The 16099-nt window shown below is 42.5% G+C and overlaps 1 protein-coding gene across 20 annotated transcripts in view; it reads right to left on the bottom strand.

The window, feature by feature from the left end:
* The window catches only part of LOC126272184 (eukaryotic translation initiation factor 4E-binding protein Mextli), a 121207-nt gene that overhangs the window by 92858 nt on the left and 12250 nt on the right, over window positions 1-16099 (bottom strand). For 18 of the 20 annotated variants that reach the window (XM_049974853.1, XM_049974859.1, XM_049974855.1 and 15 more), the window contains exons 2-3: window positions 3005-3123; window positions 2788-2928 (exon numbers count right to left, since the gene is read on the bottom strand). In XM_049974853.1, the coding sequence (XP_049830810.1) occupies window positions 2788-2928; window positions 3005-3116 (253 nt within the window). In that variant the 5' untranslated portion in view covers window positions 3117-3123. Of the gene's footprint in view, window positions 1-2787; window positions 2929-3004; window positions 3124-14965; window positions 15130-16099 lie in introns of all 20 variants that reach the window. The other 2 variants (XM_049974842.1, XM_049974852.1) reach the window with 1 other exon arrangement.

The raw sequence follows: 16099 nt of genomic DNA, 5'->3' as shown, positions 1-16099 counted from the left end.
AGAATTCCAAGTTTTTTAAAGAGCGTATGGCAGGAGGTTCTCAGGGGTACTCTGCACATTATACGGACTACTTTTTTCTGCATGAGGAAGATTTTTTTTTATGAGGGTGAATTGCCCCAGAAGATTATGCCATAACACATAATGGAGTGGAAGTATGCGGACTTCGTGACATTTATGTCTCCAAATTGTGAGATTGTCCTAATGGCAAAAATTGCTGAGGACAGCCTTTTTACAGTCTTGAGGACATGGTGGTCCCAGTTGAGCCTATTGTCTATGTGGAGGCCTAAGAATTTGGTGCAGTGTACCCTTTCTATCTGATTATTGTTATTTAAAACAGTAATCTCCTGGGGGAATTTGTGGTCAAGGCTGAAATGGATATAATTTGTTTTGCTCAGGTTTACTGTGAGCGAGTTCACTTGGAACCAGGTCAAGAGTACTGTAAGTAATTTGTTGGCATCAACCTCTATATCAGTGAGCTGTTTGTTACTCATCAAAATGCTGGTGTCGTCAGCAAACATGGTGAACTTGCATGTATTGCATGAAAAAGGTAGGTCATTTATGTGTATCAGAAACAGCAACGGACCAAGGACGGATGCCTGGGGTACTCCCTGGAGTACAGTGCTCCAGTCTGATTTTACTACCTCTCCCTCTTTATTGCTCCCATTGAGAATTAACTTCTGCTTCCTGTTTTGGAGGTAGGATTTTAGCCAGCTTCCCAGTGCCCCAGTGATGCCATAGTGGTCCACACAGTCTAAGGCTTTGGACAGATCACAAAATATTCCAACTGCCTTCATTTTATTATTTAGGGATTCCAGTATATCATTTGTAAAAGAAAATATGGCCTCAGTTGTGGATATACTTTTCCGGAAACCGAACTGTCTATCACTTATGATGCCAAAGTTTTCTAGGTGCCTTACAATTCTAGAGTGCAGTAGTTTCTCAAGAACTTTAGCGAAAGTGGACAGGAGGGAGATTGGATGATAGTTTGAGACTTGCATTGTTTCTCCCTTTTTGTGGAGAGGCTTCACTGTAGCAAGTTTCATGCCCTCTGGAAAAACACCCTGGTACATAGACACATTAAATATATGGGCTAATACTTTGCTTAATTGGTCAGAGCAGGTTTTTAGCAGCTTACTGGAGATATTATCTACACTAGATGATACCTTACATTTTAATGAGGCAATGGTATTTTTAATCTCCTATCTGGTTATGGGGGATGCCCTTATCTTGCTCACTGGAATGGGAAAACTGTGCTTCAGTAGATCCATGGCATTTTCTAAGGATCCATTGCAACCTATCTGCTCTGCAGCACTTATGAAGTAGTCATTGAATGCATTCGCAATAGTCTCTTGGTTGCTTACAGTATTGTCATCAATGTTTAGTACAACGTTACTGGCACTGTCCGTACCAGCCTCGCTCCTTATTATGTCCCAGATTGCTTTAATTTTATTACTGGATTGGTTGATTTTGGATGTAAAATATATGCTTTTCGAAAATTTGATTACCTTACTCAAAGTTTTACAATACTCTTTATAATGATTTATTTGACTGAGGTTTCCAGATTCTTTTGCTGTTATGTACAAAATTCTTTTTTGCTTGCAAGATGTCCTAATCCCATTTGTTATCCATGGTTTTTTGTGTTTTCTTTTGGTACATTCCTATAAACTTTTTTTGGGAAGGAAGTTTCAAATATTGAATGCAATTTCTTTACTAAGCAGGTTATACTTGGAATTTACATCTGTTTTGGAATATATGTGACTCCAATTTACATCATGGAGGCATGATTTGAATGTTTTGATTGTTAGTACATTTATGGGCCTAAATACCTTCCACGTTGGCTCAGTTTTATTCTGATAAACATTTATATTTTTGATGGTAAGTCTTTGACCATCATGGTCAGAAAGACCATTTATTATTTTACTAACGCTGATACTGCCCAATTTCTCTTGGTCTACAAAAATGTTGTCAATTAGTGAGCTTGAATATGAAGTTACTCTGGTGGGAAAATTAACCACTGGAAGAATGTTGTAGGTGTACATCAGATTTTCTAGGTCTGTCTTTCCACTACTATGTGTAAGAAAGTTGACGTTGAAATCTCCAAGTAGTACAACATCTCTTTTATAGTTGAATAAGTGCAGTAAAAGCAAATTGAGCTGCTTCAAAAAAAAAGAGGTCAAGATTTCCTGAAGGTGCTCTATAAATTGCCACAATTAATAGGGTGGAATTTCGATGGCACATGATTCAAAATGTTGCTCTAAACAAAAATTTTGAACATACATTTCTTTGCAATTGATACTGTTCTTAACACGAATTGCAACACCACCGCCTTCTCTTTGGTTTCTGCAGTATGAAGACATCAGGTTGTAGTCAGGTATTACCACATACACAAAAATCTGAGCTGCCAAGGAACACACTATTGGTTGATTTCACATGGACTGATCCATTAGTGTATACTGAAATAAAAGATTTCTCGGCCAGCGTGAAAACTGTAAGTACAAGGAAGCAGCACTCAACCCTCACTAGGACCAAGGGTACTTTCCAGTACTTTACACGAGTAACTTATTGCCAAAACACACTGTTATGTGAAAATTGTCTTGTGTATCATTAAACTCCAGAAGATCTAAACCCAATGGACATGACGGCAAAACCACCTCCAGCAGCACCATGATTATTAAGGAAAGGTGATGTTCAACTAAAGCTTGTGGTAAATAACTGTACAGCTTATTTTAATATCACATGACACTAAGAAGAAGATTTGTTAGAAAACTTATCTTGCAAGTTAATTACCTTTGTAAACACCTTCCAGTGTCTGACCATATTGCTTTAAGTTAGCGCATAGATTCATGACATTTAACTGCAATAGGTGGTCACAGTTTCCATTTGTTAACTGAGAACATACAGACTCTGCAAGAGTCATTATATCCTCCACTACAACAAAAGAAATAATCTTCAGCATACTAATAATAAAAAACTCAGTTTATCACCTGAATATTATACTATTTACCTGATGATATTTTTCCATCTACAGTGGAGTATCTGTTCTGGCTAGCTATTTTCAATGGTCGAGGTTTTTCGAGCTTTTTCACTGTTTTCGCTGATCGTGCAACAGCTGCCATTTTCAATCTGTAAGCAGATACAGAATTTTACAATCTGTTCAAAATTACCAATTTCAATAATCTGGTCCAAATAGATTTGCACCGGGTGATTCAGTGATGATGTTACAAACTTTCATTATGGAAAACGATAAGTACATGAATTTTAGGTAACAGATTCAGGTCCAGAAACAACCAAGTCAAAAGTTGTAAGTGAAAATTGTTCCAATACCTTCGTCAGTGGAATACATGTATGACCTGCACTACTGCTGCTAAGACTGTATGGTAGGTAGCTCTCATGGGTCATAGTATGAGCCAAAACAAGAAGAAAGTGTCTAGTAATGCATACCTTAAGAGCTATGTGCACTTCTTCAATAGAAGAGATGTGTTTCACAGTGCCAAAGATGAACAAGTGCTCTTAGTTCTTAAGGTATGGATTTTAGATTCCACATTTACTCTACTTTTTTTCCTTGTTTCCACCTATACTACCGTCTCTGGAAGTTGCCAACCCTAGAATCTTAGCAACAACAGTGCTGGTACGTGTATTCCACTGTCAGAGTCATGCTGTACGAGGGAATAGAAAATAATGCAAATAACCTCACACTAAAACTGAACTTAATTATAATGATCAATACTTTTCAGAATCTATTAACAGGAGACAGTAGGACACGAGTCTAGAATGAAGGCAGTAATATTCCACACGTTTTCTGGAGTGAGGAGTGCAACGGGAATACACGGGAAGTGTGTCAACTTCTAGTTGACGGTATATAGTAAGAGATCATCAAACACAGAATTGTTTTGCAGCAATGAGTTTAAGTACTTGTGCCAAACCCTGACAAATATAACCACAGAATTAAGAACATATTTGGAACAACAACAACAATATTATTATGATGCCAAAAGATCACAAGTTATTCACACTTCTAATAAAAATAACTTTGTAGCACATGAAAGCCCAAATCACTTCTTGAACGGTTGAATAACCATAGCCACGCTTTTTCTCATAAAATTTATCACCTTTCTGCTCATAATCAACTTAACATTTCCAACCTAACTTAGACCTCATGTTATGGCTAATATTTTGTCATCACAACATTCACTGCAAAATACAAAATAAATAAGTAAAAATTAAGACAACTGTTCATGACATGACAAACATGAATAATCAGAAAACTACAGAATGGTTTAAATTCCAATGGTCAAACCATATTTTATTTCCTTGCCTCTCACTGGTCACCTAAATCAAACCCATCCCTCCCCGATTGACTACACGAAAAACTCATGAACAACCTATGCACTGCACAGTGCCCTATTGAATTTATGGATTGCACAGACAAGTTTAAGGATCCAAACTAGGTTGGTTTCACCATCTTGGTAAAATCGCAACAACAAAATTCTTCTAAAAGAAACAAGGTACACAACTAAATCATACCTTGTATATTTGCAAGGAAAGAGGAAAAAATAGAATGAGGAGAGGGTACAGCCAGCTGCAAAAGAAGAGTGAAGTGCCAAGACAGAGAAAATATATGATCGAAAATACATAAAGCCCACCTCATCCAATTTTTCATGCATCAAGAAGCACATGTTCTGTGTCTGACTGACATGTTCCTCCTTCCCCCACTCATGGTTAAAGACCAGTAAGTCAAGTCAATAGCACGGTAGAAGTGAGTTAATGTAGTTTAACTAAAACATCAAGTAATGTCTAAGTGTAAATACATTACATAACATTAGGCTGCTCTGCCAACACCCCACACAGGGACAGCAGAGGGCCCTCTATGGCTAAGACTGTCACAGGGGCAACCAACCACATCCCCCTGAATGCCTGCAAGAACATAATGTCTTGTCTTCAAATTTGCACAAACCACACCTTTGGAAAAAAACAAATGTAAAATTAGGTTTGCTGCTTGTACATCAGCTAAAACTGCAAGCAATGAGTTGGGTTGTTTCACAATTAAATTTATCGCAGAAAAAGTATTTTGCACGAAATGTGTCCCACTGGTAATGAAAAACCGTAACTGCAGCAAAGTGTGGTATCCTTAACCGAATTCTTCCGATGTGGCATTCCACTTTATCCCACTATGACAGGAATTGTTGGGATAGGGTAGTCTAAGTCAGGAGCCAGTACCCACAGCCAAATGATCTATAAGATTGTTTCCTAAGATTCCACAGTGGCTGAGGAACTAGAGAAATACGACTGACTACCTGGTGTACTAGAGCTCAGAAAAAAGTGTACTGACTGGGCAACATCAGTGAGTGTCGTCGATATCATTGAGCTATGGCATGTGAACTGCTCAAGAAGCCACTGCAAAGCAGAAAATTTTCTTGTGAGTAGGTGTGGATGTATCAAACAGCTCATGTGATTTTGGCTGATTGGTTGGAGAGAGGAGCAAAGCACTAAACAGTCTCTTGTTCATGGAATAGTCCACTGGGATTTATCAATATCAGCCAGAAATTTAATCTAATTTTGATAGTATGTAGGCGTGGCAAAACAAAGGCACCAAAAGCGATACTGATGTCAGATATGAGAGATAACTGTACGAGAGGTAAAAGTAACCAAGTTGGGCCAGTCTGCGGGTCAAAGAGCAGATGGTCCATGAAGAGCATATCAACATGCATTTCAAATGGGAAAACCAGTCGAGGGAGAGTGTTAACAGGATGACTCACTTTGGTTTGAAAACACTTTGGTAGGTAATTTCACTTGTAAATTGTCATCTGTTGACTGCATAAGCATGCAAGAGTTGGTACCGCCATAATGTAGCAGCTAAATAATCCCATTTTGGCAAGAAGAAGGTCTAGTGGACTAGTCCAGACAGCACCAATGACCAGTCTTACTCCATGATGATGAAGTGAATCCAGTAATTTCAGAGCTTAAAGCACTGTTGAGCCATAAAACTGGCAACCTCAGTCCAGTCTGGAAAAGACCATGATCCAGTAAATACAGAGTAGAATAATGTGATCCACACCCCAAGAGGTACAGGTAAGGAAGCAGGGAGCAGGGAGCATTAGCTTTCACATTCAACTATTCTTTAGTTAACTTTTATGGGGCAACCAAGTTAGCATTTATCAAAGAAAAGTTCCAGTCCATGCTGCACAACACCATTCAAGTGCTGGGTCCACAAAGAGTCCCTGGTCAAGACAAACTGTGGAATTCTAACAGACATGCGAGTCACATTTTTACATGAGAAAACTGAAAGCGGAGGCCCTCCATATGGTGATATGGAGCTGGTGTTCACCCAAATCTACAGATTGAGAGCTATACTAAATACAAATGTCTTCAACATGTAATCTCTTGTGTAACTGAGGTCACTACCCCCCCCCCCCCTCCCCCCCAATGGAGGTGACAAGAGAGTAACACTCAACACAGATCCCACAGTGGCACCGTTCTCTTACACTCATGAGAAACATGAGCAACATACAGACTCTTAAACCAAAACGAAAGGATGGATCGATACAAATTAATGAACAAAAAACAAGTAAGGTACCTCACAAGCCCCAGTCATGAAGCGTAAGAAAATGATGGTGCCAAGCAGTGTTGCACGCTTTATGTATGTTAAAAAGATTGCAAAGAAATGTTGGCATTTAGAAAAATGCTTATTACATTACTGTTTGCAAATTGAACCAGGTGCTCAGTTGTTGATAATTCTTCCAGAATCTGCAGTGGTATGGGACAAAGTGCACCCTGTAGAGTGTGCATAAGCAATGTTATGGTAGATTGTAACACTTATCACCTCCACAACCACATGACAGTCTGCTGGAAAAGAAATTAAACTGTTGGTAGAAAGAGACAAGCATAGGTCATTTTGATGCAATCAGGTGGCCAATAATGGGTCTACACTGTATGTAGGGTGCAGGGGTGTTGATGCTGTTCACCCACTGTCTAGCAATTCCTTCAGAGACTGGGCTAAAATCCAAACAACGGTAGTTTTGCGCCATTTATCAGCAGTATATGGATAGTATCCGCAAATTCTAGAGGCATCTGCACATCTGTGCTGTCTAATTACACCTCAATAGTTCTCATATGAATATTTTGATGGGATGGGGGGCATCAGTCATATGAAAATGTCAGGGGCTAAATTAATGACACATTTTGCCGATTATGTGGAGCTGTATCGAATGGCAGCACTATGGTTGGTTGGTTGGTTTGAAAGGGGGGGGGGGGGGGGAGGACCAAACGTCGAGGTCATTGGTCCCTTGTTCCGAAGAAAACAATGCCACAAAGGTGAGAATGAGACAATGAGACTTACAACACAAAACAGAATTAAAGGAAAAACCACAAAAACGACTGAAGGGCAACAAACACTTAAATGGACAAAAGGGGACAAGAAAGCCACAAAGATGCAAGAAACAGGTAGAAGAGGTTAAAACAAGAAAGCAGGTTACCAGGGCTGGCTGACCATGGGCATAAAAAGGAAAAGCCAGCCACTCTGCAACACATTAAAACCTCCACCCTCAAAGCACTAGGGTGGAGGACACACAGGGCCAAAGGACGTGCTAAAACTTAGAGAAAATGATAAAACTCACCCTCACAAATAAAATATAAAACTAAAGCTGCTGTTGAGGCATTGTCGCCCAACACCAAATGTAGGGTGGTGGTAAAGTTAAAAGTACGTCGCGGAGCGACTAAAAGTGGGCATTCTAGTAAGAGATGGGCAACCGTCATTTGTGAGCCACAGCGACACTGAGGTGGATACTTGTGATGGAGAAGGTAACCATACAACCATGTATGGCCAATGCAGAGAAGACAGAGAATCACAGAGTCCCTACGAGAGGTGTGCACGGAAGTCTTCCACACATTCACAGTTTCCTTAATGGCATGCAACTTGTGCATACTGAGGTTACGCCATTCCGTCTCCCAAAGGCGCAAAACGCTGTGGCATAATACCAAATGCAGGCCAGTTTCAGAGAAGCCGATCTCCATAAGCGGTTTCCACATAGCCTCTTTGGCCAGCCGGTCAGCAAGTTCATTGCCTGGTATTCCGACGTGACCTGGGGGCCAAACACCACTGAACAACTGGACCGTTCCAGGGCATAGGTGGACCCCTGGATGGTCGCTACCAAAGGATGGCGAGGGTAGCACTGGTCAATGGCTTGTAGGCTGCTCAATGAGTCAACGCAGGAAAAATGACTCGCCCGAGCATAAGCGGATATGCTCAAGGGCACGAGATATGGCCACTAGCTCTGCAGTGAAAACACTGCAGCCACCTGATACAGAGTACTGCTCTGTATGTCCTCCATGGACATAGGCAAAGTCAATGTGACCCTCAGCCATCTGTGTAAACCACTTCATGGCCCCGGTACACGTTGAGAATCTAGAGGAAGTGACAGTGGAGAGTCGCAGGGTTAACTGACTCCTAAAGGCCATATAAAAGGTCCAGGCAAAGCTGCGGCATAGGTGTACACCACGGAGGTGTTCATGATTGAACCTCAAGTATAGGAGGTAAAGGCAAGGACTCTAGTTCGGAGAGAAGCGATCGCACACGAACTGCAATTGTAAACCCTGACCTGGGCTGCCGATGAAGGAAATGAACCGCTGTAGACAGGAAAAGGAGACGGTAATTCGGATGCGCAGGAGAACTACAAACATGTGCAACATAACTGGAGAGCAATTTCCCATGCCTAACCTGCAATGGAGGGATTCCAGTCTCCACTAGGATGCTTGTCACTGGGCGAATGTCAACTGGTGCACTGGGTCATATAAACGCAATGCTGAGGATGCCGCCGAACCATAAACCACACTCCCACAGTCAAGGCGAGATTGAACAAGGGCTCTGCAGAGCCGCAGCAGTGTTGAGCGATCTGCTCCTCAGTTGGTGTTGCTCAGGCAGCGGAGGGCATTGAGGTGCTGCCAGCACCTCCGCTTAAGTTGACGAAGGTGAGGAAGCCAAGTCAATCGTGCATCGAAATCAAGTCCTAAGAATCAGTATCTCCACTACAGGGAGTGGATCGTCATTAAGGTGAAGTTCTGGTTCCGGATGAACGGTATGACACTGACAGATGTGCGTAACACACGACTCTGCAGCCAAATACTGGAAACCGTGAGCAAGAGTCCATGACTGCACCTTGTGGATGGCTACCTGTAGGCGCTGATCAGCAACACCAGTACTGGTGGAGCAGTACGAAATGCAGAAGTCATCTGCATACAGATAAGCTGAGAGCGACAACCCTACAGCTACTGCTAGACCATTAATAGCCACTAAAAATAGAGATACATTCAATACAGAGCACTGCTGTACTCCATTCTCCTGGATATGGGAGGAACTATGGGAGACAACAACTTGGACACAGAAAATACAAAGCAACAGGAAATTTTGAATAAAAAGATCAGGAGTGGGCCTCTGAGACCCCACTCGTACAATGTGGCAAGGATATAATGATGCCAGGTCGTGTCACATGCTTTAGTAGATAAAAAAAAAAGGTGGCAACCAGGTGTGTATCCGATCTGGCCCAGGAGCTGTGTCAGGGCAAGGTGCAAGGGCACTGAGGAGCTCCCACTCTGTAAATGGGGAGTTATAGGGTTCACTGTGGGGTGTAGGGAATGAGATGACATTCCTTTTCATCTGCCTTTCAAGGGTGCGAAAGGCTGGAGGGTAGTTCTCCAATGCAGAGGCTCTATCATTGTGCTCAGCAATTGCATTTGTGCTGGTAACACTGGGAACACCTGTTAGTGTCTGGTACCCGGAAACACGTTTGATCTTTGAACAGATTTGAAAAGGTGACATATGGCACCCAATAGTCGAGATTTATCTCTCCAAACACTCCTCCTTCCGTCTTTTGATAAGCTGGCAAATGTGGGCACAGAGCCACTTAAAGGCTATGAGGTGCTCCAGGGAAGGGTGCCGCTTATGCTGCTGTAGAGCTCACTGATGCTCCTTAATTGCCTCAGCGACTTCCAGTGACCACCAAGGGATCGCCTTGGGGTGGGGGTGAAGTCACCTGCTCAACCACAACATCGATGTTACAATGTGGGGGAGAGCCAATGGTGACCTCAGAGGTGAAAGTTCCCCAGTCCGCCTTGTTTAAAGCCCATCTGGACAGGCGTCTGTGGGCCTGACACTGGGGCAGTGACAGGAAGATGGGGAAGTGGTCACTATTACACGTCATGTGCTCTCCAGTGGATAGATGGAAGTAGGCCTGGGCTGTAAAATGATAAATCAATGGCTGAGTAACTACCATGAGCCACAATGAAATGTGTGGGGGTCCAGAGACAGAGGTCAAAATGAGACAGTAAAGTTTGGGCATCTCTGCTACAGCCAATAAGCATGGTGCCACCCCACAAGAGGTTATGGGCATTAAAATCTCCCAAATGTAGGAAAGGTTTAGGGAGTTGATCAAATCAGTGCAGCTAATAAATTCAGGGGTACTGCATCATCTGGAGGAAGATGTATACTGCAGACAGTTATTTCCGGCGTTGTCCTTATTCTGACAGCCACAGATTCAAGAGGAGTTGGAAGGGGCACAGTTTCACTACAGACTGAGTTTAGGACATAAACGCAAACTCCACTTGACACTCGATTATATCACTATGGTTCCTGTAATATCCCTAATAGCCGCAGAGGGAAGGGGTCCGCATTGCCGGGAACCAGGTTTCCTGGAGGGCAATGCAGAAAGCAGGTGTAAAGCTTAACATTTGCCATAGTTTAGCCAGGCGGTGGAAAAAACTGATGCAATTCTACTGGAGGATGATGTCATCGTGAAACTGGGAAGGCATGGAACATTCAACAAGGCATTTTACACATCAGGTTCACCTGCTGCCACCAACTTATTGCCTGAGCAGTCTATATCAATTTATGTCTGAGGGTCCAGCTAGATCTAGGTCCACAGCAGATGCAAGAATCTCCACTTTATCCCCAGATGCAGAGCTTGTTGGTAGCAGTGGTGTGGGTGCACTGCAATTTCCTTGGTCTTAAGGGGTCTTCTTTTTGGACTTTGCCCACTGCTCCTTGGGTTTCTCTGGCTAGGAGTGCTTCACTGATTCAGTCTCTGGGGCTGAGGATGATTGTGAAGCCCTACAACCAGCCGCCTTTGGGCATTTCAACCACTAGCGGGTGTCTTTTTTTTTTGGGGGGGGGGGGGGGGGGGCACCATCAAGTGGGCAGGTGTAGCCTTCTGGCTCCGACTCAGAACTGATTGGGCTACAACTGTTCTTGTAGCAGTGGTGTATGAGGTGGTCATAGCCACAGGATGTAGGCGCTCATATTTTCTCTTAGCCTCAGTGTAGGTCAGTCGTTCCAGCGCTTGTATTCCACGATTTTCATGTCTTTCTGTAACATCCTGCAGTCTGGCGAGCAAGGTGAATGATGCTCTCCATAGTTGACACAGATGGGAGGTGGGGCACTTTGATTATTGGGATGTGATGGACGTCCACACTCTTGACATGTCGACATGTGACGGTGGAAGTACAGCAGGGGGAGGGATATATGGCTTGACATCACAGCAGTAGACCATCACCTTTACCTTCTCAGGTAAGGTGTCACCCTCGAAGGCCAAAATTAAGGCACAGGTGGCAACCTTATTATCCCTTGGACCCCAATGGACACGACACACTAAATGAATACCTCGCCGCTCTAAATTGGCAAGCAGCTCGTCGTCAGACTGCAAAAGGAGGTCCCTGTGGAAGGTATTACCCTGGATCATATTTAAGCTCTTACGTGGCGTGATGGTAACAGAAACATCCCCCAACTTGTTACAAGCGAGTAAAGTCCATGACTGGGCAGAGGATGCTGTTTTTATCAAGACTGACCCAGATCGCATTTTGGACAAGCCCACCACCTTCCCAAACATTTCCTCTAAATGCTCTACAAAAAAACTGTGGCTTCATCGAAACAAAGGAGACCCCATTAGTTCTTGTACATACAAGGTACCGGGTTGAATAAGGTGTGCTGCCATCCTTAGCCTGGCGTTCCTCCCATGGTGTGACCAGGGAGGGGAATGATTTAGGGTCGTATTGGGTACACAACTTTGCTTCCACCGTTTTGCAATAGACAGCAGTAGGGGCAAGTGAGGTTTGGGTGGTTGATAATAGATGTAATACAATAAGCTTTGGCATCTGTAAACATAATGCCATAAAAATAGTAGTCTATTTGTGTTTACATCATACGGTTATTCTCAATTAAGAATGTCAACTTATGTATCCATTTCTCGCCATTTGCAGGAAGTTTTAATTTTCTGCTTTAACATGAAGAAATCTGCTTCTGTGGCTCTTAAAATCCTGGGTAAGACCAATGGTGAGGAAACTATTAGTGGAAGAACATGCACAGAGTGTTTTCAATGACTTAAGAATGGTGATTTTGATGTCTAAGATGGGCATGGTGGGGGAAGACAGAATGTTTTCATATCTAGTGAAACAGACGAAGACAGTCACAGGACATGATTATCAAAAGCAAATGATGTGTTCGAACCCAGCACTGAAACATAAATGGCCACAATACAGCGATAGACACGTAAAGGTAATTTTGCAGCAGGTCAGTGCTCGACCCCACATCGCAAAACCTGTCAAAATAAACATGGAAATGTTGAAATGAGAAGCCCTATCCCTCTCGCCATATTCTCCATACTTTGGTCTCTCTGACTACCACCTTTTTTGATCAGTGGCATCCAGTATGGCTGACCAGCACTTCCGATCATATGAACAAGTGCAAAATTGAATCGATTCAGATCCCCACAAAAGACACCCAGTTCTTCCGCCACGGGATTCGTATGCGATCCGAAAGATGGGAGAATGTAGTGGCTAGCGATGGGCAATATTACGAATCATAATTTTTTTTTTAAGTTTTTCGCAATAAAGCCTGAACTTCTAGAAAAAACAACGGAACCAAAGTAGTAGACCTAGTACTTTCTAGCATTGTACTGAGACTTGGAATGCTTAGGGACTGCTGGTGTTTGATCACCAGCAAGTGATGACGTCATACGCTTTGCCGCACGCTATCCACCCTGATGCCACCCGGCAGGATGGCCATTGCTGGGAGTCCTGATGCCCCAGGATGATGGGCATCTACTCCTTGGCATACGTGGGGAGTTAACAGCACAGGCATCAGCTGTGTTGTCAGGGGGCCTACAACCAACAGGGTACATTCTGGCCCCACCACAACTGATTGGTTACTGTACTGGATATGAGGTGCAAAGAAGTCCATGGTCATCATCGGCACAAAAAGCGACACTGCGTAGTGCATGGTGGAAAATGCGTCCAGGAAGGCGTCCCCGCCCAAGAGATGGAGAATGAGCTGGACTCCAGTGCGAGGACAAGAAAGTGGGACAAAGATTTCAAGGCACGATGGACACAATGCACCATGTACGGCGCCCTTCCCCCAACTGACTCACTCTTCGGGAAAATTTTAAAAAATGGAGGTCAAATCCTACAGGGGACCATCATACGCGTGAGACTCCTTTTAGTCACCTTTTATGACACACAGGAATACCTCGGGCCTATTCTAATCTCTGGACCTGCAGGGTGGCGAGTCGGCAAGGATGTTCGCCACACCCATGGGTAACCGGGAAACGCGCTGCCAAACCCAAAGGGGGTGACATAGCATAGGCAAGGCTAGCTGGGTCCATGTCAGCAATATGCTCAGCTTGGTAAATCTGTTGTTATTTTGGGTTCTTTTGTTCAAGTCTATTGCAAGTTGAAAAGCACTTTGACATAGCCATTTTTGATTTTATTGGTAAGGTATCAGCAGCAGCTGTATTTTAATCATAGTGAGTAGATGATTTTTTATTCTTTGAAGTATTTAGAGACTGACAGTTTTCTTGCAGGATTGCTTAGTCTAGAGATTACTGGGTGCTTGTTCCACATTTTGATAGTCACTTCTCCTTTCACGTTAGCAGAAGCTTCATGTAACTTGAGCTGCATAAATTTACTTTCCTCATTTCAATGGATTTCCGAGCCCACTTGTTTGGTCACTGGGTATGGTTTCCTGCACAGCCGCCTTTTTTTTTCATTTGGAACTTTGTGTTATACATAGCTTACAAGGTCTCCCCATGGATGTTCATGTCTCCCCCCCCCCTTTTTATTTTACGGGATAAGTTATAAAAAGATGTGTTGCCTACTCACGATGCTTACAGCATAACCAATGGGGAGAATCCAAAGATGGGAATCACATGAGTGACCTTTGTAGTTTTCAGTACATTTAATACAGAAAATAAAATATAATTTTAGCAGCTACTGATTTATGATGTTTAGTTTGCAGTTAGTGGACCTAGTCTCCTTGGAACTACTTGGTAGCAGGCTCCATTGTGTCTTTAAAGTGTTGACTTTCCAAGAGCAAGCCGGTTCAAGGAACACATCGGCTGGTATTCTTTCTGCTGGTAATGTAACAAAAACTTAACAACAATGCATAATATGTTTGGTGCCCTGTGACTATCAAACTACTTCCTGGATGGCACAGAATTGCCCAACAAAATCAACTTGATATTTTCTTATTTCCACTGGATAATCTCAGTGATTTTCACTTAACATTATATCACACCATATCAATTTACTATTTTGAGACCAGGGAAATCGTTCCATAGAGAAATACCAACTAATATCTTCTTTTATATTGTGATTTATCTGTGCTGGGGCAATCAAGGAGAAATGAATGCTGCACCCTTTGCTAGCTCTGAGGTTAACAGCGTCAGCTGTAAAATGAAGGCTGCTTTGGCTCACGGTTAGTCTCATTGTGACAAAGCTACAAGCAGCCAGACCAAAAAATCAGTAAGGAAATCTTAAGAAAACTTCGATCAAATGTCATCTGCTACTTCCAGTAACTTACCCCACTCATCAATTTATTCTCAAGAAGTTAACAACCGCATAACAACTTTTTGCCAATAACAATGTTATTTGGGAATGCTTAGTGAGCAAACTGACAATGGGCAAGCAAAAAAGTATTAATATTCACCTTCTTTGCTTTGAATTAGAGCATGCAGTACTCTTACAACAGACTTTCGGACCTTGCCCACTGAAAGCCTAAGTCCCAGGAAGGTAAAATGGCTGCAGTTCATCACGTCTCAGTTATCAAGACTCTTTGATTGTGGAACACTATTCATGCCAGAATGATTTTTCCTGAAAAAATAAAATGAATGTTTTTCTGACGTGTTTTGTCCTAAATCACTCAATCAACACACAATACAGAGGTTTTGAGCTGTCTCCAATGTCTTCACTCCTCTATTAAACCCAAAGGGAAAAATATGTCACAAATTGTACATTTTTTGGCTTGCAACTATTTTACAACGCCTACACACAATTCATATGTTTCAAGTACACAAAATCCAATATCTAAAACCAAGATAAACACTAGAACCATAATAAGAAAATGACAATTGATAAAAACACTCATACTGTCATGCTGCGATCACCTGATCAGATGGTGCACGACAGATGGGAAGTGGCAAGTGGTCACTATAGGTTGAGTAAACTCTCTAGTGTAAGCTGCCGTGATCTTGTCACAGTCATGATCTGTTTTGCAGAATTGTTGCTGGAAGCTGGTGCTATTACTGGTGTATTAGAAAATGAAGTGCATTTCCTTTGGAGTTTTATCAGACAGATTCCTTTAGCAGATAGTCAAAATGTGGTTTAAAAAATAAAGGAAGGAGTGGATTCAAACTTGAGACACTGTCTATACATTGCACAACACCATAGCACTTTGAGTAGAACACAACACTTCCTCCCGACACTTTCATACTGTACAGTGCTGCCAGTTCGTGTGTATGGCCTGACAGAATTCTGTAAGAGTGGCATTTTATTGGTGCTTTAAGTCAGGTTTTATCTCTAAGACTTTATAATGGCGAGGTTAATCAGTTGGCAACTATCTACAGCTGAAGCATTTTTGCCTGGTTTAAAGACTAAGATGACACCATCCCTCCACTGCGAATGGAAAACCTTGTAGCTAAATATTGTTTAACATCACAAGTAGATGGAGTCTGAATCGCATTCAGATGTTGAACCATCTGATAATGTGGCCTGTAGAAAGGGGTCAAGCATTTCCTATGACATGGCAGATCACAGCAGACACAGCTCTGACATCCTTGTCAAC

This window comes from Schistocerca gregaria, chromosome 5, assembly GCF_023897955.1.
Source record: "Schistocerca gregaria isolate iqSchGreg1 chromosome 5, iqSchGreg1.2, whole genome shotgun sequence".
NCBI lineage: Eukaryota > Metazoa > Arthropoda > Insecta > Orthoptera > Acrididae > Schistocerca > Schistocerca gregaria.
This window is presented reverse-complemented; position numbering and strand designations above follow the sequence as displayed.